At 41.8% G+C, this 23,255-nt stretch overlaps 1 protein-coding gene across 6 annotated transcripts in view; it reads right to left on the bottom strand.

The window, feature by feature from the left end:
* Positions 1 to 23,255, bottom strand: part of KCNAB1 (potassium voltage-gated channel subfamily A regulatory beta subunit 1) — a 399,759-nt gene that overhangs the window by 13,143 nt on the left and 363,361 nt on the right. For all 6 annotated transcript variants that reach the window (XM_047874454.1, XM_047874456.1, XM_047874455.1 and 3 more), the window contains 3 exons: positions 8,545 to 8,630; positions 7,766 to 7,886; positions 6,322 to 6,416 (listed from right to left, as the gene is read on the bottom strand). In XM_047874454.1, coding sequence (XP_047730410.1) covers positions 6,322 to 6,416; positions 7,766 to 7,886; positions 8,545 to 8,630 — 302 coding nt within the window. The remainder of the gene's footprint in view (positions 1 to 6,321; positions 6,417 to 7,765; positions 7,887 to 8,544; positions 8,631 to 23,255) is intronic.

Genomic DNA, 23,255 nt, shown 5'->3' with positions numbered 1-23,255 from the left:
AGCTGCCCCAGTTCTGTTTGCTTCCTAGATGTCAAAGGCTTACGGTCTGGCTCCTCACTCGAGAGTTTGCTTAGGGAGATGGCCAAGAGGTCTCTCAGTCTCAGCTCTGGGAAACCTCAGCGTCTTCCAGGATGAAGGGCCGCCTGCAGCAGCTCTCCAGAGGGGACAGCTGGTGCCAGTGGTGAGGAGACGGGCACCACCATTGGGGCCCAGGGGCTTCCCTGGCCAGACCCGCGTGCTGGGTCAGAGAGCCCCTGAACTTACTTTTGCTGTCCTCAATGGGAAGACATTACCAATGCTTGCTTTAGTTTCATAACATCTTTCAGGGGACCAGTATCTCTGAGTGTTCATTCAAAGGGGATAAAAAAGGTTGAAAACCAATAGCCAGATGATTGTTTGTTTGTTTGTTTTATCATAACTAGGAGCATTCTTGAGTTTCAGTATATGCCACACGTAAGGAATGATTGTTTTATTTATCACTTACGGAACTCCAGTTTTGAAATCTTTATCGTGTGGAATGCATTTGTACCCTCATGATTGAGGTACAAGTTTTGTGAGTGTGTGTGTGTGTGTGTGTGTGTGTGTGGATTGATTCCACCCACACACACACCCACACACACAAAATAATCGAGAGGCAGACTTCTAAAAGTAGCAAACATCAAACATTCATTTATTGAGTCACTCTCTCCCTACACTCAAAACACTATAAATCTCGTTGCTTTAATCATTGGAAAACACAAGCAGGCTAGGATTTTTAAAAACTAGACGCATAGTATTTATACTGCTTTCCTCACACTAAAAGAAACAAAAGTGTTTTTGGAAATAAATAGCTCTAACTGCTTTACAAGTGGGAAAATGTTAGCATAGGGAGGAGATGAGGCTTAATTAAAATATAAATATGGAAGCGAACCAGTGTTTTTTTCTAAGAAGATTGGTGGTGGGTGTGGTTGTGTGCAATAATAAACCCAGTTTGTTGACTAGGCAGCAATCTATGAATCAAAAGCTGAGGCTTTTTCTTCCAACCCTATTCTACTGCTTACCCCAGTGCCGTAGTGATGTGGTTATATGTTGACCTAACTGAATGGGAGGCAAGGATGGGCTATTTGTTCATCGCAGTCTCCGCAGTCCTGACACAGTGCTTGCCACAGAGGAGGGGCTCAGCCGATAGTACAGTGAGGGAGGAATCTGAGCAACCAGGGCTCCACGGGGTAACACCAGATCTCTCCAATGTTTCAGATCAGGCACAGACACCCCTTCCTCATTCCAGTGCAACTCTGCCGATAGTCCTGTGTGACTCCACAATGCCTGTGGATCGATTCCACATCGTTTCATAATTCACTCCTTCGCATCTCTAACAAGTCCCCAAGTTACCCTTTGAAGGTGGAGACTGACCCTTCTTCCCCCTATCCTCAGCACTCAGCACAGCCCAGCACTGAGTAGATTGTTTGCCAAAGGGGGAAAAAAAAGAGCTTTTCTGTGCAGATTAGTGGGCTGTTACTTTTATACAAAATTCTCTAAATTTTCCAAAAGCCCATTTCTTTGCCATCTCCCAATGCTGTGACCATTTTACAGGTAATGATGGGGGCCCGGTGGGGGGGGGGGGGTGATGGGTAGGAATAATCTGTGGGACTGGCCCTGAAGCCACCAGTTGGCTGTTTGTTAATAATGGATTGAAAGGCAGCAGCTGTAAAGCCATGGACAGAATCAGCCACATGTCATCTCTGGACCTTGTCTAGAATAATTAACATCCAAGATCACTGACTGTTGTCATTAAAACTTCAAAATCTCTGGCTCAAAAGAGCAGCAAAGTCTTTGATATTAAGATTGAAATCTCTAGGTAAAATGCTGAAGCTAAAAAAATTTCCTTTTGAAATTACACCATGATGTGCACTATCCTTAGTTTCTTTCTTTAAAAAAATTTTTTTCATGTTTGAGAGAGGGAGAGAGCACAAATGGGGGAGGGGCAGAGAGAGGGGAGACACAGAATCCAAAGTAGGCTCTAGGCTCTGAGCTGTCAGCACAGAGCCTGACGCAGGACTTGGACTCATGAGCTGTGAGATCATGACCTGAGCTGAAGTCAGATGTTAACTGACTGAGCCACTCAGGCGTCCCAATACTCTCAGTTTCTTCATGTGAACACCTGGAGTATTGGAACTGCCTCTTTTTTCCCATCTTGACGCACCTAAGTTTGCATGTTCCCATTTTCATTTGACATTCCCATTTTCATTTATGATTTTTCTATAAGGCATTTCGCCAGCAACAGGAAAGAGCTGCCCATAAATTTTATTGTACTTTTCATTTCTATTTACAATTTCTATTTAAAAACTACATACCTGGTCTGCTGATCAGACTTTGTTGATCTTCCCTTATGGCTCACTGCACTCATTCAACAAACACTTACTGAGTACTTATCATGTGCCAGGCTCTGTGACGTTACCTGAGTTTCACTGTCCGTCCCAGAGGTATTCACAAATCACTGTCCAGTAACTTGAGAAGTGTTTTGTAGTTGGGGTGTCTCCCTCCGTGATTGCCTCAGAAGCCATGCTTATACTGCCTCCTTGGGGAAAATGCCCCTAACAATGGTGCATAATGTGAGCCGGTCATAGCACTTTACCCTTTGGGCTGTCATTGGTCTAACAGGTTGGCACATGACCCAGGCTTGGCCAGTCTTCTCTGAAGTCATAAAGAAAAGATAGATCGCTATTCTCTCATGTTACATACCTTTACAGATATAAACCTGCAAACACCAGCTTTCCTGCTCCTGGCCTCATAGGGAGGACCCATTTGCAGTAGAAGATGATGCACACTTGCAGAGAGAAATAGAGGAGATGGGGAGTCCTGACACTGTACAAGTTTATGGATGGAGTCAACCCTGAGACTGTCCCCATCCTGCTCTTCCCAGTGAGTGTCTGTCCTCCTTCCTTGATTAAATTAGTTTGAATTAAGTTCTGTGGCTTGCAAATGGAGAATTCTGACTCTGTAAGAAGTGTTAATGGGATAATAGAGGAAGATGCAAATGATTCAGTTTTATAAAGTGAGGACAGGCTTCATAGAGGTGAAGAATACCAAGCTTTGTCTTTAGAGATTAGGGCTTCTGCAGCAGAATGAAAAGGAGGGCATTTCTAGGAGGCAGAGAACAGTGCGTTTTGGGTGAACAATATAGTAATACAATATAGGGAGAGACAATAGAAGAGTGTGCACAACTTAGATCCCAAGGGTACTTCCTTGGATGCTTTTCTGTTGAATTTGGGTTTTGTCCTATAAGCAATAAGTGGGAAGTGAGTAACAGATTTTAAGCAGAGCTATGATATGGTCAGATTAGTCTTTTATTATTTTATTTTATTTTTTAAAATTTTTATTTACTTTCAGTGAGAGACAGAGAGCAAGTGGAGGAGGGGCAGAGAGAGAGGGAGACAGAAACCCAAGCAGGCTCTGCACTGATAGGGCAATGTGGGGCTCCAACTCGCAAACCGTGAGATCATGATGTGAATCGAAATCAAGAGTCAGACGCTTAACTGACTGAGCCACCCAGGCGCCCCAGATTAGTCTTTTAGAAAGATAATTGGTCACCGTGATGGGCAGTTGGCAAAAGGGGAAAAAAAAAATCAGAGAGTATAGATAGGAGGTTACTGCAGCAAAATAGGTAAGAAATGACAATCTGAACAAGGGCTGTGCAGGGGATGGGCCATAGAAAGTCAGGATGTGACCTGGAGGAGTGGGTGCCCCACTGGACAAGAGAAGGGAGGGAGAAGAGTCTGACATAACCCTTGGCTTCTGACTGGGATGGCCAGATGGAGGGTGGAGGCACTGTTAACTATGAAGGAAGGTCAGGTTCTGGGGGTGGGGGTGGGGGGGTGGTGAGGGGAGACAATAGATTCCACTAGGCATGACTAATGCCCATGGGAGATGTCTAACAGACGTGAAGAAGTAGGAGTATACAGCTCAGCAGTGGAGACAGAGCTGATGACAAAAGATCTAGAAGTCATTGTTAGAGCATTGGGCCAGATGCAGCCTCCAGAAAACCCCTGGGTAATACTGCTTTCTAAAAGACCCCTAGATAGGTTTTGTTCTCACTGTGTTAATTTACCTTCAAATACAAGTTCAGTACTTACAACGGCAAGAAATATCAGTGTCTATTTTATTGGTATGACTTACAATAGCTGATGTGAAACGCCAGCCATTCTATTTGGGGTGGGGGGAGGTAAAAGTTGCTCACTGACTTATCTACTTGCCTAGCGCTCTATCTTTATTTTCTTTATTTTTAATTTTTTTTGCTTCAATTACTCTATTCAAGTGGCCTTTCTAAGCGCACATATAGCACTATGGAAAATACTCAGGCTAATGATTTAGGAAGCCTTGAGAGTCTGGAGCTCTAAAGAAGCTGCTTTGGGATCAGATAGATGCCTTTCACCTGTTGAAAGCCTTTCACGTTTATTGTTAAGGATGTTTCAATAGATGTTGGCTTTATCAACGTCAACAATAGAAATATTTTTCTGAGTTGCTTTTGGACTTAGCCATCTTCAAGTACTTCGTCTCTCTTTTTATTATTTATTTATTTAATTTCTTTTTTATTATTTATTTATTTAATTTCTTCTTTTGTTGGGTTTTTTGTTTTTCTTTTTTTTTTTTTAGCTGTTTGTAAGCTTTTCCCAAACAATGATGGAGGTCAACCAATCAACGCTCCAAATACAGTGTAGCTACTTCTTCCTTCATTAAAAACCTGGGTTTGCAGGGAAACAAAAATGTCTCAGGGGGAGATAAACCGAGAGCCAAGACACCCGGGTTCTAGTATAAACTCTATCTGACTCTGTGCTCTTAGATTGTTATCTGACCTCTGTGCTGGCTCAGTTTCTACATCTGAAAAGGTTTACCCTCTTGTATGGCATATGTGGAAGTACTTTGAGTGTTTTAAAACGTCTCTGAAAGAATGTAAGACAACATGCCTATCTACAACTGATCAAGAGTCATCTGTATCCATTCACGTTTGTGCGGATAAAAGGAGATGAGTAAAGACAGCCCTGGGCGTGGCACATAGTAGGTGCTCAGTAAAATCGCACTTTTCAGTGCTTCCCTTCCATCTTCACTCATTCCTCACCATTTTTGTTTCATACCTTCCCTAAGATGCTTTTAGTCTTTCCTTGCTAATATATTTAAACTTGGTTCAGAACAATCTGCAGTTTTCAGAAGCAAGACCACAATTAATATTCTAGGATAATTACATCTTGTGACAATGCTAAGCTAGGAACAGCCCTGTCACCATGCTTTAGGAGATATTTATAGTGTATTATTTTAGAGAACAAACTAGCTAATAGGTCAACTGTAACAAGCAGAAAGGAGAGCGGGAGACGCAGAACCTTGAGACTGTTCTGATTAGCGAAGCACATAGTGGTCCCAGACAATTGATTACAGGGTTGGTGGTTTGAGCCTGACTTGAGCTGTTCCCCTGCTAACTTTGGAGGCAAGAGGCAGTGTCAGACTTCGGCTTTCTCTTAGGGGGCTTTGGTGTGTCAGTTTTAAAAATGTCTTTATTCTCTCTCCATTGACATTACCATTTGTGATTCTAATGTTATTATACATTGTCTCAAGTTTTAAAAACAGACATGTTAATGATAATAATAATAATGAGGGATGTATGGAGTACTCTACAATGAATTAATCATCCAGATATTCTGAATGGAGGTAATTTTATGTCACTGCTGTTGAATACCTTTATGCTTCAGAGAAGAATTTAAACTGTAAGACTCAGCGGCCAGTTGACCCTGTGAAAATACCAGCCTTGAGCCTGAGTGTCAGATCCTTGCTTGGCTATGCATTGGCTTCCCAAAGCCTCCCTCCTTAACCTGCCCCCCCCCCCCACCCCCCACCCCACACAGTAAACAACATCAACCAACCTCAGGCCATACTCAGCTACAATTGGTCAGGCCCAACTGTTTGGTCAAATAAAGTAAAAATAGATCCTCTTATAAAGAAAAGGGATTTTACATTTCATCAGTTTCAAAGCAGGAATGAAATGCCTTCTTTAACCTAAGAATAACAGCTAGGGATTTGATCCCCCGTAAGTGCAACCAGGTCATTGGGCACTTCCTCCTCGTCCCCAGAGAATTTTCTGTGCTGACAGATTCTGAACGCCTGACTGACGCCCAGCCAGGAGCAGAGGCCTCCCCGGGGCTCAGGAGAGCCTGCCTAAAGACAGTGGCCCGGCCGGCCAAGGCCGTGCTGTGCCTGAGCCAGGAAGCCACAGGCTGCTGCCAAGCTGCTGTGTTCAGTCTTCTTCCCTCTCTCCCATCCCCAGACTCTCTTTCTAGAAGTGGAGGAAAGTACCTTCAGCGAAGCCCTAGAACTTTCAGGCACTCCATTTCCATATTTTCCTGAGATGATTCCACAGGCAAGTGGAGACCACGTCATTGCTCCAACTCCTGCAGAAGAAGGAAACTGAATATGGTGCTTGTGCAAACTGAGAGCAAAAGTGTGGGAGTACTTAAACAGGACTTGGGTAGTTATAGGAAAACAGCTAGTCAGATAAGTCAGTATACTTCTTTCCATTACATTTTAGTTATTTACAAGTTGTGCTTCATTTTAAAATTTCTTTTAATGTTTATTTATTTTTGAGAGGGAGAGAGAGAGGAACAGGGCCTGAGCAGGGGACGGGGAGAGAGTGAGGGAGACACAATCTGAACCAGGCTCCGGGCTCTGAGCTCTCAGTACAGAGTCCAATGCGGGGCTCAAACCCATGCACCATGAGATCATGGCCTGAGCCGAAGCGGGACGCTTAACTGACTGGGCCACCCAGGCGCCCCGGTCGTGCTTCATTTTTATAAACCAGTTGAACATGTCCTGTCAGTTGTAGGGAGCAGGCCTTGTCTTCAGGCCAAACAAGCCTGAAACTGTGGCTCATTCATAATTTCCTGATGTCCAAAATTGACGTCTCTTTTTATACTCAGAGACAAGCACTATGACTTGCACAGGAGGATGCTTCAGTGCTTCTCTGGTCCACTCTGCGCGAATAGTGCCTGGTACATAGAAGCCCCGTGCCTGCTGCATGTTGGACACACAGCAAGTGCCAGCAATTGTAACTGTTATTGCTGTTGAATTTTCTATTCTTTTTTTTCCCCTCAGCCAGTACTTTTCCTGCTCTATAGTTTAGGAACCTCTATTTTTTAGGAAGAAAGTTATCTCTGAACGGTGTTTTCATAAATAAGTCTGGACATGGCTTATTCATATTTTTCTGATAGTCCAAAATTCTTATGTATATGTTGCATATATATTTCTTTCCTTGAAATTATGACATCTACCTTCATAGATACGCAGTGCTAGGCTTGTCAGGTATTCTAGAACTCCCCGTGTCTAACTTCTAACAGGCACGGAGTTGAAGATTTAGATGTATATACCCATAATTTTTTTTTTTTTTTTTGGAAAGGCAGTTATAATCTACTCAAAGATGCCTGCCTTGACTAGAGAAGCACCCTACGAAAAAATGAGTTCATTCCTTGTTTCTGCCCTTCTTTCTATATGCAGTTTTTGGAACACCTACAGAGTACAGCTTATACGCCAGTCACAATTTACAACTGATTGGATTTCATCAGTAATACCCTATAGACTACCCTTTAGGGACTTCCGATGTCTTTACAGTCTCTGAAATGGAGAGTTCTTACAATCTCTATGTTAATTAGGAACATTAAGGAAAGCATTTCAGTAATACTTTTTTTCCAGATCACTGATACTTCTATTGTTAAAAATAATCAGTAAATTTGATTGTGAAGATTACCTATTTTATGGTAGAGCTCGGGTAGCTGAACCTCCACTTTCTCTCTCTGAAAAAGATGGTACTCAGCTTGTTCACAGACCGGTGGGATCATATTGAACTGCCTTGCTACAGAATAGGCTTCCTGGGGAGAAATAAGATTGCAGCTGAATTGATACTGATGAGAAATAAGGCTGCCCTGTGATTCGTATGCATGAGCAAACTTCGTTTTAGTGAAATCAATAGAAACCAAGAAACATGTAGGATGCCAAATAATAAGCGATGTTAAGGCCATCAATCTCACTGAGAGCAATATCAAATGCAAGAAATCCTTATTCTTTGGGAGGGTCTGGACCGAGTAAAGTCCAGGGCAAATAAGTCAAAGTGTGAATCGTAATAGTCCATGATAAAACCTATAATTTAAGTTCCTAAAGAAATAACTCACACTAACATATAAAGATTAGCATGTTATAAACAGTATAGTCATTTAACACAGTTTTTAAAAAGGCAGCCAGACTATTTTGTTCATGTATGTCACTAGCTGGGGAATCCATTGTATCCTCTTGCCACTGAAGAACATGACAGAATATGATTCTTGTTAGAGACCTGCACCTTCACTGTTGTATTGTGACCTGATGAGATCCGGCCCCATATCCATCTCTGTAACGACAGAATTGATCATAGCATTCTAGTGCCAGGGTGATTGTTAAGAACGTTTGCGAAAGGCCTTGCAATTTACACATTGTATCTGAAAAATAATAATAAGGTATTTAATGGCCGTTTAAAAACAGAAATGAAATTACCATGATCTCCATAGCACTCCACCGGGAGGTCCCCCAGTACATTGCCATTCCTTGGTTTATCACATGTGTCATGGCTCGAACAATTTCTGTAGAAGCCCAAACAGCATTTCATTAGTTTCTCTAATTCTCAGAGTTATGTGATCTTTTTTTTTTTTTTTCCGCCTGCCCAAATGTTAGAAGCTTAATGCAATTATTTGTTTTATTAATAGAATTACTTTGACACCGGTGACAACATAATAGTCTAACATGAAATATTGACGGTGTGGAGGCTGCTGGTACTTTTGGATAATTCGACTTTCCATTTTCGGTTTGCAGCAATACCACTAAATGATATTAAAAACATAATGACCACTTTAAGTTCTTCCTTTACTTTTATTACTTCATGGTTGCTGGCCTGATTAAAGGACATATGATTAAACCTTTCTCAAAACCTGGGTACCTTGTTCACCAAAATAAGAAGAGGAAGCATTTATCTTGACTGTGTAGAATGTAAGGTCACTGAGGATAGAAGGCCTGTCTTCGTGTGTTGGATTTGCAGAGCTGGGCCTCACACAGGGTGTCTGTTTAATAGAGATGACTCAACAACAATGTGTTTAGCAGAAAGATAAACATATTAAATGCTGAACAAACAGCTGAGCCACAGTGGCTCCCAGCCCACAATGGCACACCCTGTCCTTGACCACTCTGAACTAAACTTTATTCTAAGACATCCATGTGATGCGTTTCACGAGGGCCTGTTTGTGGCCCCACTGAGTTTGCTCATCAGCTTCTTTCAGCTTGACATCACATTTCCTAAACGGGAGAATGAATCCTTTCCCCAGAGAGCTAGAGTTGAGCTAATTCTCCTGGCACCAGCCAGATGTGATACAAAACCAGAGACCATGGAGAACCTCACGCTCAATGGCGTGGAAAAAGTCAAAGACGTGGCTGGATTTCTTTTACAAAGCGGGTCAAAACACCTAGGATGCCAGGTTATTTGACAATTTTCAAGGGGTTGCAGGCCTCATACTTCTCTGTGTCCTACTAATACCCGTAGGGTACATGTCTTTCAGAAAAAGCAAATCCTTGTCTCAAAGTTGAGTTGAAGTGGATATATTCTTATTTTATTTGTCACAAGCAAATTGGTATCTAAATGGGTAGGGGACAGGATATGGAGTGAAACAGCCAGGGTTAGAGACTTGGCTTTCTTGCTTGTTTGGCTTTTAAATTGCCCTTGGTTTATTTGTTTGGACGATGGGAATGCTTTTACTCACCATCGTCTTCTCAACAGAGGTGGAATTTGGCTGATAAGAAAAATATTTTTCTTTCTTGGAGAGAGACTCCTACGTATCAGGTAAGAACTCAGTAATCACCCAGCAACTAAAACTCTAAGGTCCTTCTCCCTTATAAAGCAAATGAGATACAAAAAAAAGCTACTTGAAACACTTTCCTCTTATTATACAAATGGAAATGAGTGCTTTTGATGAACATTTCCAGAAGTAGAAAGCCATCATTTAAATCTCTCCCCAGAAGTTTTCACTCTGCTCCGACACTTCCACGGTTGCACCGGCCCCCTTCCTTTCACATCCTGTTTCATTCAGAGCTCAGGAGTTCATTCCATCAGCAGTATTCATTAAGTGTCTGTAGCGCCGGGTGTTGGGGATATTGTGGTGAATCAATCATGTGGGTAAATACGGATGAGGTTAACAGGGAATAAATTGAACCCAAGACACTCCCCTATCTCTATTCTGTAATCAGTAAAATGAGCATAGGACAGTTTAATGGCTTGGCCACATCGTTGTCACTGAGGCTTTGACAAGAGCAGTTAAAGTCAAGTGGCGGTTGTGACTTCCTGTACCTTCCTTCACTTATTCACCATACACGTATTGAAAACCTAATTATTTGCCAGGGACTGGGCCAGCTGCTGGGTTCATCTGTGAGCAAAACACATACAGAGCTCCTGGACTCAGGGAGTTTAGAGCTGAGAGGAGGAAGAATGGGGACATACACAAGTAAGTAATTACAAAACGTGAAGTGTTATGAAGAAAACAAACAGGGGGCTGAGATAAGGAATGAGGTCAAGGAGGGTCTCCCCAAGGAGGAAGGTGTAGGCATCAAGAATAAAAAAGAAGCCAGCCACGTGAAGCGCAAGGAAAGAACATTCTAGGCAGATGGAACAGCATGCACAGGACAGAGCTTAGGGAGTTCTAGCAAAAAAGTAATCTAGTCATTGTGGCAGGAGCTTACTTAGGAAGGAAGGAGGACGGGGTAGAAGATACAGTTGGCAGAGGGCAAGCCATGTTGTTTGTATGTTATTCAAAGCTTAATGGGAAGTTAGCATTCTCTAGGTAAGGAAATGAGAGGATGTCGTTTACAGTTTTGACCACTATTTCTGCCTCTGCTATAGGGAATCTGTTGTGAGGGGGAGGGATTGCAGGAAGCAGGAAGATCTTCCGGAAGGAATGCAGTGTTCCAGGCAGGAGATGAGGGTGGTGATAGTAAAGACAGCAAAACATGGATGGATTCAAAATATATTTTGGAGGGAGAATCCACCAGACTTGAGGATGGACTGAATGTAGCAAATGAGGGAAAGGAAGGAATCAAGGTGATCCCCCAGATATCTGGCCATTTACAGGGATGAGGAAGACTGAGGGGCAACAGGTTTAGAGAGAAAAATTAAGGGTTCTCTTTTCTTTTCTTTTCTTTTTTTTAAGAGAGAGAGAGAGTGAGTGGGGGAGAGGGGCAAAGAGAGAGAGGGAATCCCAAGCAGGCTCCATGCTGAGTGCTGAGCCTGACACGGGACTCAATCCCACAACCCTGGGATCATGACCTGAGCCGAAATCAAGAGTCAGACGCTCAACTGACCGAGCCAACCAGGCACCCCAAGAGTTCCTCTTTGGACGTGAAACATATGAAAATGCCTGTGAGATCCTAAAGGGGAAAATATCAGGTAGAAATCAGTGGACAAACGACATGGTCAGCAACCTGGGCAGGAGAAGATATGTTTATCAGTGATCAGTCTGTTAGTTGTATTTAAATTCACAGAAGTGGATGAGCCTACATACAGGGAGTCTGTCAAGAAAACAGAAAAGTTTCTACAAGCCAGCCCAGGAGTCAAAGGGGACACTGCAGGGTTCCAGTTTATCAGCTGCCAGAGGAGTGGGAAGGAAGCCAGGGTATGGGATGTTTCAGAGTCAAGAGCAGACAGTGCTCTGAGAAGGACCTGTGCCCACAGAGTGGAACACTGTGAGCGTTCAGATCAGAGGTCACTAAAACAGTGCCTGCTGGGTTTGGCCAAACAGTAGGGAGGTCCTTGTAGGTTATGAGAAGAACTGTTTCAGTGTCAGTTGTGCGATGGGACCACAGCCAGGCTGGAGCAGATGGAAGAAAAGGGTGTGGGGAAGACGGGCTTTCGGCATAACCTGAGTGGACTCTTTCAAGTTTGGAAGTGAATGAAACACAGAAATGGCTCAATGGCTGAAGGGGTACTGAGGGTCAAAGGAGAGATTTATTGTGAAGATGGGAGATGTGAAAAGTAAGCCTGTGTCCCATTGGAGTGATGTAAAAGGGCGGGGGGGGGGGGGAGGGATTGTTGATGATCCCTGCTGGGGGCTAGGCCAGAAGGGAGAGAGAGACTTGTTACAGTGAGATAGAGGACGGGCAAAGTACCCGTGAGGTGCAGAGGACACTTCTTCCAGATGGTGGAACCCTAACAAGTTTGTCAAACTCACTGGGGGAAGACATGGGAGCTCCCGACGAATTCTATTCCCAATAAGCTATCACTCAAGTGAGAAAGAGGTGGGTGTGAGGACAAGGTAAGCATGAGTGGTTCAGAGTATGGACAAGCCGATGCAAGACTTTCTAATGCCCCAAATCTTTTAGTTGCTGGTAATTTCTTGCTCCTCCCGGATTTGTTGGGCTTCTGACTCTGGCAGAATGAGGAACTCTTGGTAGTTCTTATCCTTGCAGGAGGCTGCAGCACTGAATGCAGGCAAAAATGGCGGGAGAACTGAGGGGCTGCAGTTGGAGATTCATGTTGCCACAGATTAAAAATTAAACTTAATGAATGTTAAATTTGTTTTCCTTCCTTCCTTCCTTCCTTCCTTCCTTCCTCCCTCCCTCCCTCCCTCCCTCCCTCCCTTCCTCCCTTCCATCAGAGAAAAATCCCCCAAGTTGTTTAGCCATGTAGCAAGAACTTGCCATACTGATATGGCTGAAGGGGGCTTTTACACAATTCTACTGTTTAAGGACACAAGAGGGCAGCATTGTTGAAAGAAAAAAATCAACTGAGTCTAGGTGGTTTTACTCCTGTCTCCTGGAGATGCAGTTTAAAAGCACCCCTGTCACGGCATGCATTCCAGGTGGGAAAAGGATGTTAGGAAGGTTTTTATGTGCATTGTAATGCACCTGCCTCTGGGAAAGGATATGCAGACAAACATGATTAAATCTGGCAACCCAGGACAGAATGCAACTCCCTCTGCTTTTCCAGGAAGCGGTGGTTTTCATCAGGGACTGCACATTAAAACACACTACAACATGAAAACTATACTATCGGACCTCCACTGAAGTTCTTTTATATCAGGATCTTTAGATGTGAGGCCCCAGCATCAGCAGTTTAAAAACTCATCCCAGGTGATTCTAGAGTGCAGCCAGGGTTTAGAACCACTGTGCTTGTCTATACCAATCTTAGCTAAGTGTACTCCCTGCCCCACAGCCCCCTGGCCCCCCAGCAGGATCAACAGCATCTGGAAACTTGTTAGAAATGCAAATACCAGGGTCTTACTCTAGACCTACTGAATTACAAACTGGGGGGGGGGGGGGGGCAGCAGTCTGTGTTTTAAGCAGCCCTGCAAGCAATTCTGGTGTGTTTTGAGAATCACTGCTTCATCCCATTCCTAAGTAAGCCATTACAGGGTGTATAAACTTCCTCCCACATTTCCTCTTCTGCTCTTTCATCTAAATGCTTCATACTGTAATTTAACCTTTAATTATTTGCTGTAGTACACATGCAAACAGTCACTATGACATCCATGCGCACATGCACACACACACACACACACACACACACACACACACACACACACTTTGGTATACATTGAAGTCACCCAAGGAATTTGATGAAAAGGCAGAGGTCCAGATCCTAGCCTACTTCCATGTGCCTAGGCCTTTGTGTTATTTTCATTGGCTCTCAAACCTCAAAGTTTGAGAAACTCTAAGCTTATTGAAAAAACTCTCTCTAAGCTATTGAAAAACGTTGTTAAATGTTCCCCGTGTACTCCTTTCCAGGTTGAAACATTCATTATTCTTTGACCCAAGGGCCACAGACGGCTCTCTCTTACTCTCTGTATCCTTAGCACGCAGCTGGCCCTCTGTAAATGCTGCAAGTCAGTTTTGTTCCTGGGGGTATTCCATTTCATCATTTGTAAAGTGAGGACGACATTGATCCCGTGGCATTCTTCAAAGCTTGACCTGAGATAATGTGTGTAGATCAATTTGTGAAATCTAAAATTGTAACACAAATGAGAAACAAGCAAGCAGGATGTGGCCCAGGTTGTTTCTTCCCAAATAGGCTCAGATTTTAGTTACAAAATTTTAGTTACAAAAAAATTAAAATGTTGACATTCTTCTTGCAATAATGTAGGTCATCTGTATTTTAAAATATGTATTTTATGGTAAAGGACTTCATAAAATTGTTTATTTTGAGTGCAAAAAATGTGTTGATAAACATGTTTTTTAATTGGTCCTTATACAACAAAATAGTTGCTTCCATTAAACTGATTTTCATGGGAAATGTACCCAATAGCTTTGAAAGTTGTAAGCAAATAGTTATACTGCATGAACAATAAACCATAAGAACCACAGATAAAAATATGCAGAAATTAGTGTTTTGATCAAATAAAATGGACTCAAGTTAATCTGGCCACAGTGACACGGAATAATAAAAACAAAAGAAACCTCAGAGATAATTCAGTGCAGTTTCCTCTTACCCTAGATGAGGAAACAGGCTAGAAGCTCATTGTATTAAGGTATATTTAAAATATTTCAAAAATGCTTCCAAAAATGTTAACAGTGAAATACACAAAATAATAATTGTACTATATGGTGGAACTCTACATAATTTTGTTCTCCATTTTCCAAGATTCCTGGAAATTTCTGGAAACGTGTTGTCATACTTTGACAATATAAAAAAGACAAAAAGGATATTCCCTAGCAAACAAAGGTACCGCTTTAAAACACCAATGTTGTAGATTAATTCACAAATATTTTCAACCGAATGAAATTGCCATTGTTAGAATTCAGAAATGGTTCGCTATTGATAGTCTCATTCATATGGTTCAACCTGATACTGTCTTTTTTCAGAGGAGAGGACAATGGTGGAGGCTTGGTTTCATCCAAGGAGTTATAGACACTAATAAAAAAAATAAGTCTAAACTTGGGCACACTTTTTACTCCAAACCAGCTGTTTGTTTATTTAACTACCGTTGTTTATTTGTCTATTTAATTTCAGAAACTTCCGGTGGAGGGTTTATAATGGTGCCTCTTTGTGGCTTAGAGGTTTCTCCTTGCTTTATCAATCTATTATCTTCCTGGCTGTGGAGAATCCTCCGTCAGTGCCCAACTGAGTGTCTGGAGACAGAGAACTATCCTTTCTTATAGGAATGGAAACAATGGAGTACATCACGTTCAGCCTTGAAGCTTTGCTGACTGAGGAAAGCCTGACTTTTTTTTGCCTCACAGAGCACACACCAGGATTCAGGAGACATGGTTTTGTCCCATCACTGTCACTACCTTGGGAATATCCCTTGACCTTGCTGGATCTCAGTTTCTTCAACACAGGTGAGCAGACTGATATTAACTGAGCACACAGGTAATGTTTCTTAAACCTGTTTTGGTGGATAATATGTTAACTTCCATTTCACTGGTGAAGAAGCTGAGGCTCAGAAAGAGTCACTTGGCAAGTTCTTAGCAGAGAGTCTATGAGGACACTTCTAGCTTTGAAGTTCTAGAAGGCTTTGTGTATAGTGCACTGTGGGAGAAGGTGGGCTGGGGACCAAAAAATAATAGGGTGTTTGCTTAATTCCACTGTGTATCTGTGAACATGAAATGCCTTGTGTGTGGTTATATCCAGCCCTTTGCATTTAATACATGATGCCTATCATTCTTGCGTGATGTGTATGAATGACTTGGGAAATGTAAGCTCTTTTTGCTTCCTTGAAGAAAGATTTCCAATTTGAGGACTCTTTGAAAAAAGAGCCAAAAAAGGGATTGTGTCTGCATCTGAGCTGTTGAAACTCAGAAAAAAAGTGGTCTTCACAAGATAGCTTATAAAGAATAGCATTCTGGGTCAAGACATAGGCCAAAATGATCAGAATAGACAAGATTCAAGAGACTAGAAAGCGATACGTGGACTGAGCCAAGTCAGTAAAACCTTTCAAATTAAACCTTGTTCAAAACTCTGACCCCAGAACGGAGCTATATCTCTCTGAGGACAATGCATTGTTCTTACCCTGTAGCTACCCTGTCCCTAAAGGGAACATGGTCCTCAACCAAACACTGTATTTCCTGGACACTTAGAACTGGGCCTCTGATATTGCCCAGATGTGATTTCTGGATCTTATTCTGAAATGTGGAATAAGTTACTGACATGGGACACTTTTAGTCTCACTCTGACCTGAAGTCCAAAGGACCTGAACAAAAACAGTAGTTGGTAAGTACCTGTAAGTTCCAAAGTGAGTCACTGGACCACCTATGTAGGACTGGTAAAAAGGCCTGGCCATCTTTAGCCTAACATCCACCTTGAAAGAATAAATGGGTGGAGGCTGAGAGATAATTTAGTTGGATTTGAGTTCCATGACATCTCCCCACCTCCTTCTGTGATGCCTCTCTCCCCTTCCACGTTTCACCTCCTCTCAAACGAAATAAAACTCCAGAACCAAAAAATTCCCATTTGCAGAACTTGCAAATAAGAGCAGCTCCCTGAAGCAAGAGCCTGAAATTGCTGTGGCTTTTCCAGAACAGACACTGCTGTTCTGGGGACTCCTCATTCCTTTTCAGCTCCCCCTACAGAGCGGGGAAGCTATGCGATGCTGTATGCTTTTAATATGATTTCTTCCTCCACCAGACATGTGCCCTTTAACCCTAGCAAAAGAGCAACTGTTCATTTTACACTTAGATAAATATGGCCAAGCGACTTGCCTAAGGCAATGACAGAACTTTCTTTCGGTGCTGCTATATCCTCATTATTTCCCTGTAATTCTCTTATCGCCACCTCCAATCTTTCCAGCTTTTCACCTAGCCACTACAGCCTGATGATACTCTCCAAGAAATAATTATGTAGAACGTGGTTCATAAAATCCTACCTCTTCCTTCAACATAATCTAAATATGGCCCTACTATTTCCTACTAAAATGAGGTTATTCCAAACTATCAGTCTGTAATACCTATATTTGGCTAATAGTAAATGATAGTAAAGAGATGATTTCTGCCCTGATGAAAAGGAGGTAGCTTCCACGATGAGTACAGTGCTGTGCTTATATATGTCAAATTCTACAGATTTGTGAACAGTGGAATGAATTCCAATTCACTTAAAAAAATTAAAAATGAGAGTAAATAAACCCATTGCCTTAAATTTGGTTTGGAGCAAAGCAACGAATAAACAGACTTTTAAACATTTAAGTTAACTGAAATTCCAGGGTTGTGCAAATTTCCTAAATACCTAACTTATATCTTCATCTGTAAAGCTAAAAGTTATACCATCAGTGGATTGTAGGAAACTAGCCTACAGCCTAAGTTCCCTTTGACAATGTTACTAGTCAATCTTTAAAAAAGGAATTTTTATAGTTTGAACATGGGTCTTTTTCTGACGTGGGATATCTCTCTGATACAAATGAAAATGTTAAAATTAGAGAAAAGATTTTCTTTCCTTCTGCCAAAACTTCTAAAGTTTTGCTTTTGCCAATTAAGCCCCACAGATTTTATCATAGAACATGGCTGTCTTAGTCTGTTCAGGTTGTTATAACAAAAATACCATAAACATATAACAAAAATACCACAGGTGGCTTAAACAACATTCACTTCTTATAGTCTGGGGCTAAGAAATATAGTATCAGGGCTCTGACAGATTCAGTGTCTGGTGAAATCTCACTTCCCGGTAGACAGCCATCTTTTTGCCGTGTCCTCACAGGCATGAGGGAGATTGCTGGGGTCTTATTTACAAGGGAATTGATCCCATTCATGAGGACTTTACCCTCATGACCCAATTACCTACCAAAGGTCCTACCTCCTAATACCATCACGTTGGGAATTACGTTTCAACATATGAATTTTAGGGTAACACAAACCTTAGTTTACAGCAAACGCCAAGATAATTTTGGTCTAGAAAATTCTAAAGCAGGTGTTACCAGCTGCTCATTACTGCCATAGGTGACATGCCTGTGAACACCTGACTTTAAATAACCTTTAAATAACCTTTAAATTTCCCCCAGTCAATGTAACAGAATGAATGATCTATGAAATGTATGCAGAAATGAAAAAAAAAATTAACCTGCCATGTAGATTTATTTGGTAGAACCAACTTATTTTAATTTAAAACCAGCTAAGTGAAAACTTTCTTATATATCAGGAATAATTATGGTAGAAGATAATTCTGGCATATGACAATAACACCTAATCAGCAACACATAGAAAGATAAGATAGATGTTATAGAGACCCCCTCATTTAGCCATAATATACAAACGATCTAAAGATGATATCTTTGAGAATGATCATCTTTGTATTTCGTGATCTGCAGTTTTACTTACTGATAAATGAGGATGTATCTAGCTTCTTGATGTATGAGATTCTGGGTTTTTTTTTTTAATATATAAGTAAATTATTAAAAGCTCAATGGAAAGTTTTTAAATTGTAAAAGATTTACCAGCTCTTGTCACTGGAAGTGTAGAGGTTATATATGCTTCAGATTGATTGTTCCAACAAATCACTGAGGACCAACTTTTTTCTCACTCTGCTATCCCCATACTGGTTTCCTCTGTAGCATTAATGTGGCTCTCAGCGGTGTCTATGGCCATGTGCTTCCCTGTCCATACTTAGCAGGGCCCTTTTGCCTCAGTGTTCCAACTCCTGAGATTCACTCTGATTAGTCTGTTTGGGGCACGTGAACCACTGACTCTGACCAAAGGTAAAAAAGGGACTAATTGGTTTACCATAACCCAGAACCCACATCGGAACCAAGGACCAGCAAGGGGAGAGGAAGCGGCTTTCCTATGGGTCACTTGGTGGTTTGGGGGCAGGGTCACCACCCACATGAAAACCTGGGTATCTGAGAAAAGAGAGATGATTACTTAGCAGACAACCCACAATTTCCACTGTGCTCTGATCAGGACTGGTTGGGCATGCCAAAAACAGAGGGACAGGAAGAAGGCTAACTCTATTGAGTACTTATAATTCGCTGGTCTCTATCCTGGACATGTTTATCAACATTATTGCATCTAAATTCTACTACAGCCCTCTGAGGTGGTATTACTACATTTCGATTTCACAGTTGAAGAAATTGAGGCTCAGAAAGATGAAAAACTTGATGAAACCAAGTTTCCACTTTTTCGCCAAAGCCAGCCTCACCCACTGATCCTCATACTCAAACAAAATGAAGCAAAATCTCTCTTTCCCTTTCTCCTCATCCATGTTTATATATTTCATGCCCATTCCTTTGGCTTTGCTATTTGAAGCACATAGAGGGTTAATAACTGGCCTAAATAGGCCTTTAGGTATGTACTATCAAAAAACTCACTAAGAAACAGTTTCCAAATGTTCATTGAGATACTAAAAAATAAATTTAACCCCCACCCATCCTACATGGTGCCTGATATTTGTATATTCATTATTAGTGGAATATTTTTATAGCAGGGAGCCTCTGCCATTGCCTTGTAGATATCTGACTCAAGCCTTGAATTTCTGATCTTTTCGGTTGTGAGATGTCACCGTCATTGGCCACACAGATGTGGAATCCCGACCTGTAGCTGCTTATTCTATTATCCCGTCTGGAGCCTTGTGTGTGTACAGCTGTCTGAGTGTCAGCTCCTTGGGACACGCTTTTAACTTTATTCTGAAAGGAATTCTATCTTGTCGATGTAAGAATAAAGCAAGCAGGTTGGCAGAGGATCGATAAGAGTAAAAAAAAATATTTATCCTAATGAGATTTTCTACTGGCAAATCCATTTTATGCTGTAACAGGAAGCAATCTTTACTGCTTCTTTAAAGATGTAGAGCTGGCCTTACTTCCTGGTTCCACCACAGGAGACATCTGAGAGAAGATGCTATCTTAATCTCAGTGATGCCAAAGCCTCCATTCCAACGGCAGATGCCACTTACTGGAGCCCCAAATCCCTGTTGGCTCTGCAGAGCTTATCTATATTTGGCAGGTATCTGGTAACTAACCAAAGACAACTAACTAAAAGGCAACTTTTAAACTTGATACGGTGGAGTGGGATGATTTTTCTCAGCTCTTCAACAGTGAACTACCTGGTAAAGAGGGAAAACTCACTCTGTTCATGTTTAAAGCCAGGCACCTGCTGCTCTGTGTGTTAAAACATAAGGCCGGCTCAGTGGTGGCTGGGCCACTTTCACTGCAAGAGCCATGTGGCAAGAGGCTAGTCTGTCCCCCTGGGTCTGCCCTGGGATGCTCATGTTCTTTTCCTTGTGTCTGTTTCACTGTTCCACATGTTGTCTGTCTGTATCTGAAGCCCTTAATCTCTTTCTTACAGGCTTTCTTTCCTGTTTTTCACCTTCTTCCCCATTCCCCACTCAAGGATGGATGTTTCCCCTGACTTTCCTTATTAGAATTTTCTGCTAAGAGAGAATTTACCAAGTTTTTTCAGGGTAAGACAATGCTTCTTAAACGCTTCTAACACATGAGCCACCAAAGTGGCCACAACAGCAAATGTTATTAGACAGATTTGGCTTTACCATAAAAATTTATGCAAATGGCTATTCTACACCATGCTATAAAGTATTTGCTTTAAAACAATAAGAATATTTTTCTTTACACGTCTTTGAGTAAAACTGACATGGAAAGAAAATGTCTTCTGTTTAGTCTGTGGCTTTTCCAGCTCCCGTCACCCTCCCATATCCACCTTTTCCACACATAGCCAACTTCCTTGTGCTTCAGGGGAAAGGCTTGCCTAGTTGTAAGGCAAAGAGCGGCAAGAATGGGGTCAGTGACTGAAAAGTTGTAATGAATTGTCCCTCTTGGGGGCTGGTCTTTAATTAGACACAAAACCCTAGTTTGACCTAGTCCTTTTTGCTCTGAACTTTTGTATATGTCCATGCCACATTTTGTGAGGCTCCCTCACATAAATATAACGGTCTTCTGTCTTCTGGAGTATTAAGAATAACAATGAACAGTAATTTAGCACTTATAATGCACCTAAACTGGGGCGTCTGGGTGGCTCAGTCGGTTGAGCATCCAACTTCAGCCCAGGTAGTTATCATGAACCATAATTATCTTATGGTTCATGAGTTCAAGCCCTGCATCAGGTTTTGTGCTGACAGTGAGGAACCTGCTTCCGATTCTCTGTCTCCCTCTCTCTGCCCATCCCCTGCTCATTCTCTCTCTCTCTCTCTCTCTCGCTCTCACTCTCTAAAATAAATAAATATTTAAAAAATTTTTTTAAAAAAGCACCTGGACTTTTTCAAAACACTTTACATATATTAATGCAACCATCACAACAAAGATCTTACAAAAAAGGACTGTGATTGTTACTCTTATTTCTTTTTTTTTTTTTTTTTTTTTTTTAATTTTTTTTTTTCAACGTTTATTTATTTTTGGGACAGAGAGAGACAGAGCATGAACAGGGGAGGGGCAGAGAGAGAGGGAGACACAGAATCGGAAACAGGCTCCAGGATCCGAGCCATCAGCCCAGAGCCTGACGCGGGGCTCGAACTCACGGACCGCGAGATCATGACCTGGCTGAAGTCGGACGCCCAACCGACTGCGCCACCCAGGCGCCCCTGTTACTCTTATTTCTTATTTTGCACATGAGAAAACTGAGGCACAAAGAAGGTGAATAAATGGCTCAAGGATACTCAACTAGTAGGTGGAAGCAAGCAGTCTGGCTCTAGTCTGCTTTTAAGCAGGACATTTCAGTATTTTAGAAATTTCGGACACTGACAGATTTGTATGGGCAGAGTAGACCAGAAGCCCTGATAGAGCATGACAGGTTATACTAAAGGGATGAAATGCTAACTACATAACTCCTTCGCGAGCTGACAGGAACCGTTTTGTTTTCTGAGATCGCTCATTTCATACGGGTGCCTGCCCAGTGTGTATGTATAACCACATGGTGCTTCTCGGTGACACAGCGACATGGACCATTTCTCTTCCCTACTTGGCCTTCATTGCCTTTTACACATGAACCTCTTTCAGTGTGGGAAGTTGACAGGATACACAGAACCATGGAGAAGGAGATCATTAGTTCCCGAATTGTTCTTCTCTCTTGAACTACCATCGACAACGTAAGGCGGCAAAAAGGAAGTGCGAAATGGAGGAAGAAGCATCATGCTGTACACGTGAAAAAGGAGGAGTGCCTAATTCCAGCTAAGGGGATCAGGATGTCTTCCTAGGGGACATTTCAGGCCAAGGAAACAATGAGCAGTGCTTCTTGATTTCAAAAATGTTTTTGCTTCCCAACATGTTTTTTTTTTTTTTAAGTTTATTGGGTAAAATAAGTACCTGTGCTGCAAAGCTGTTATGTTATTAAAAAAAAATATGTAATAGAACTCAGATCCTGGCTGCAAAATACTATACTCCATTAAAAGGGCCAGGGCTCCTTGGAGAAATGGCTGGTTACAGGGCTGGGGAAAGCACAGGTGAGCTTGGAACATTTTGTGCTGGGAAAGCAAAAGTCCTCGAAAAACAAACATGGAGGCACGTCAGGTGATGATGGAAGACATGGCCAAGATACGTCGGATGTACACGTTGGGGGCAGCTGGAGTAACAAAATAGATAATGATAGTAATGAATTCGAAATCATAGAATAACATCAGAATCTATGAGTTCATATTGATATAAATAATTGAAAAAATTGAATAACTATTCAATAATTGAATAAATAAATACAAGGGGAGAAGGGAAAGCACTTCGTTACAGTAGAATGCCAACCGAAAAAATGTAAGTATGATAGAAATAGAAAATCACCATTTGGCAAACACCACAGTACTTTTTTTCAGACAGGAATCATTGAGGAATGCTAAAATTAAGTAGGCAAAAGTGTGATGAGAAACAGGATATTTGCACAGTTCCTAAGTATTTTCCCCAAACATACTCATTAGGTATATAACCATATACATACTTTATATTAGGCAATACAGGACATACTACAGGAAAAAGAGTAACTCTACAGAGGAGAAATCTGGTAGACATCATCTTAACCACACGATCAAAGTTAACATCCTCAGTAACAGGGAAAATGAACATTATGTGCACCCTACCGCCAATATGAAGCACCAGAAAGGACACAACATCACTTGTGTGGTACTCCGGCCCAAAATGTCTTCATCACTAGCAAATATCTGAAAATTGTCAACTGAGGGACATTCTACAAAAGAACTGGCTAATTACTTCCTAAACTGTCAAGATTGAGAGAGACCAAGGAATGGATCCAGCTTAAAGGAGACCAAAGACCCAGGAAGACGAGCTGCAATGTGTGATCTTAAAGTAGAAATGGACCAGAAAGGA

Source organism: Prionailurus viverrinus, chromosome C2 (assembly GCF_022837055.1).
Source record: "Prionailurus viverrinus isolate Anna chromosome C2, UM_Priviv_1.0, whole genome shotgun sequence".
Taxonomy (NCBI): Eukaryota; Metazoa; Chordata; class Mammalia; order Carnivora; family Felidae; genus Prionailurus; species Prionailurus viverrinus.
This window is presented reverse-complemented; position numbering and strand designations above follow the sequence as displayed.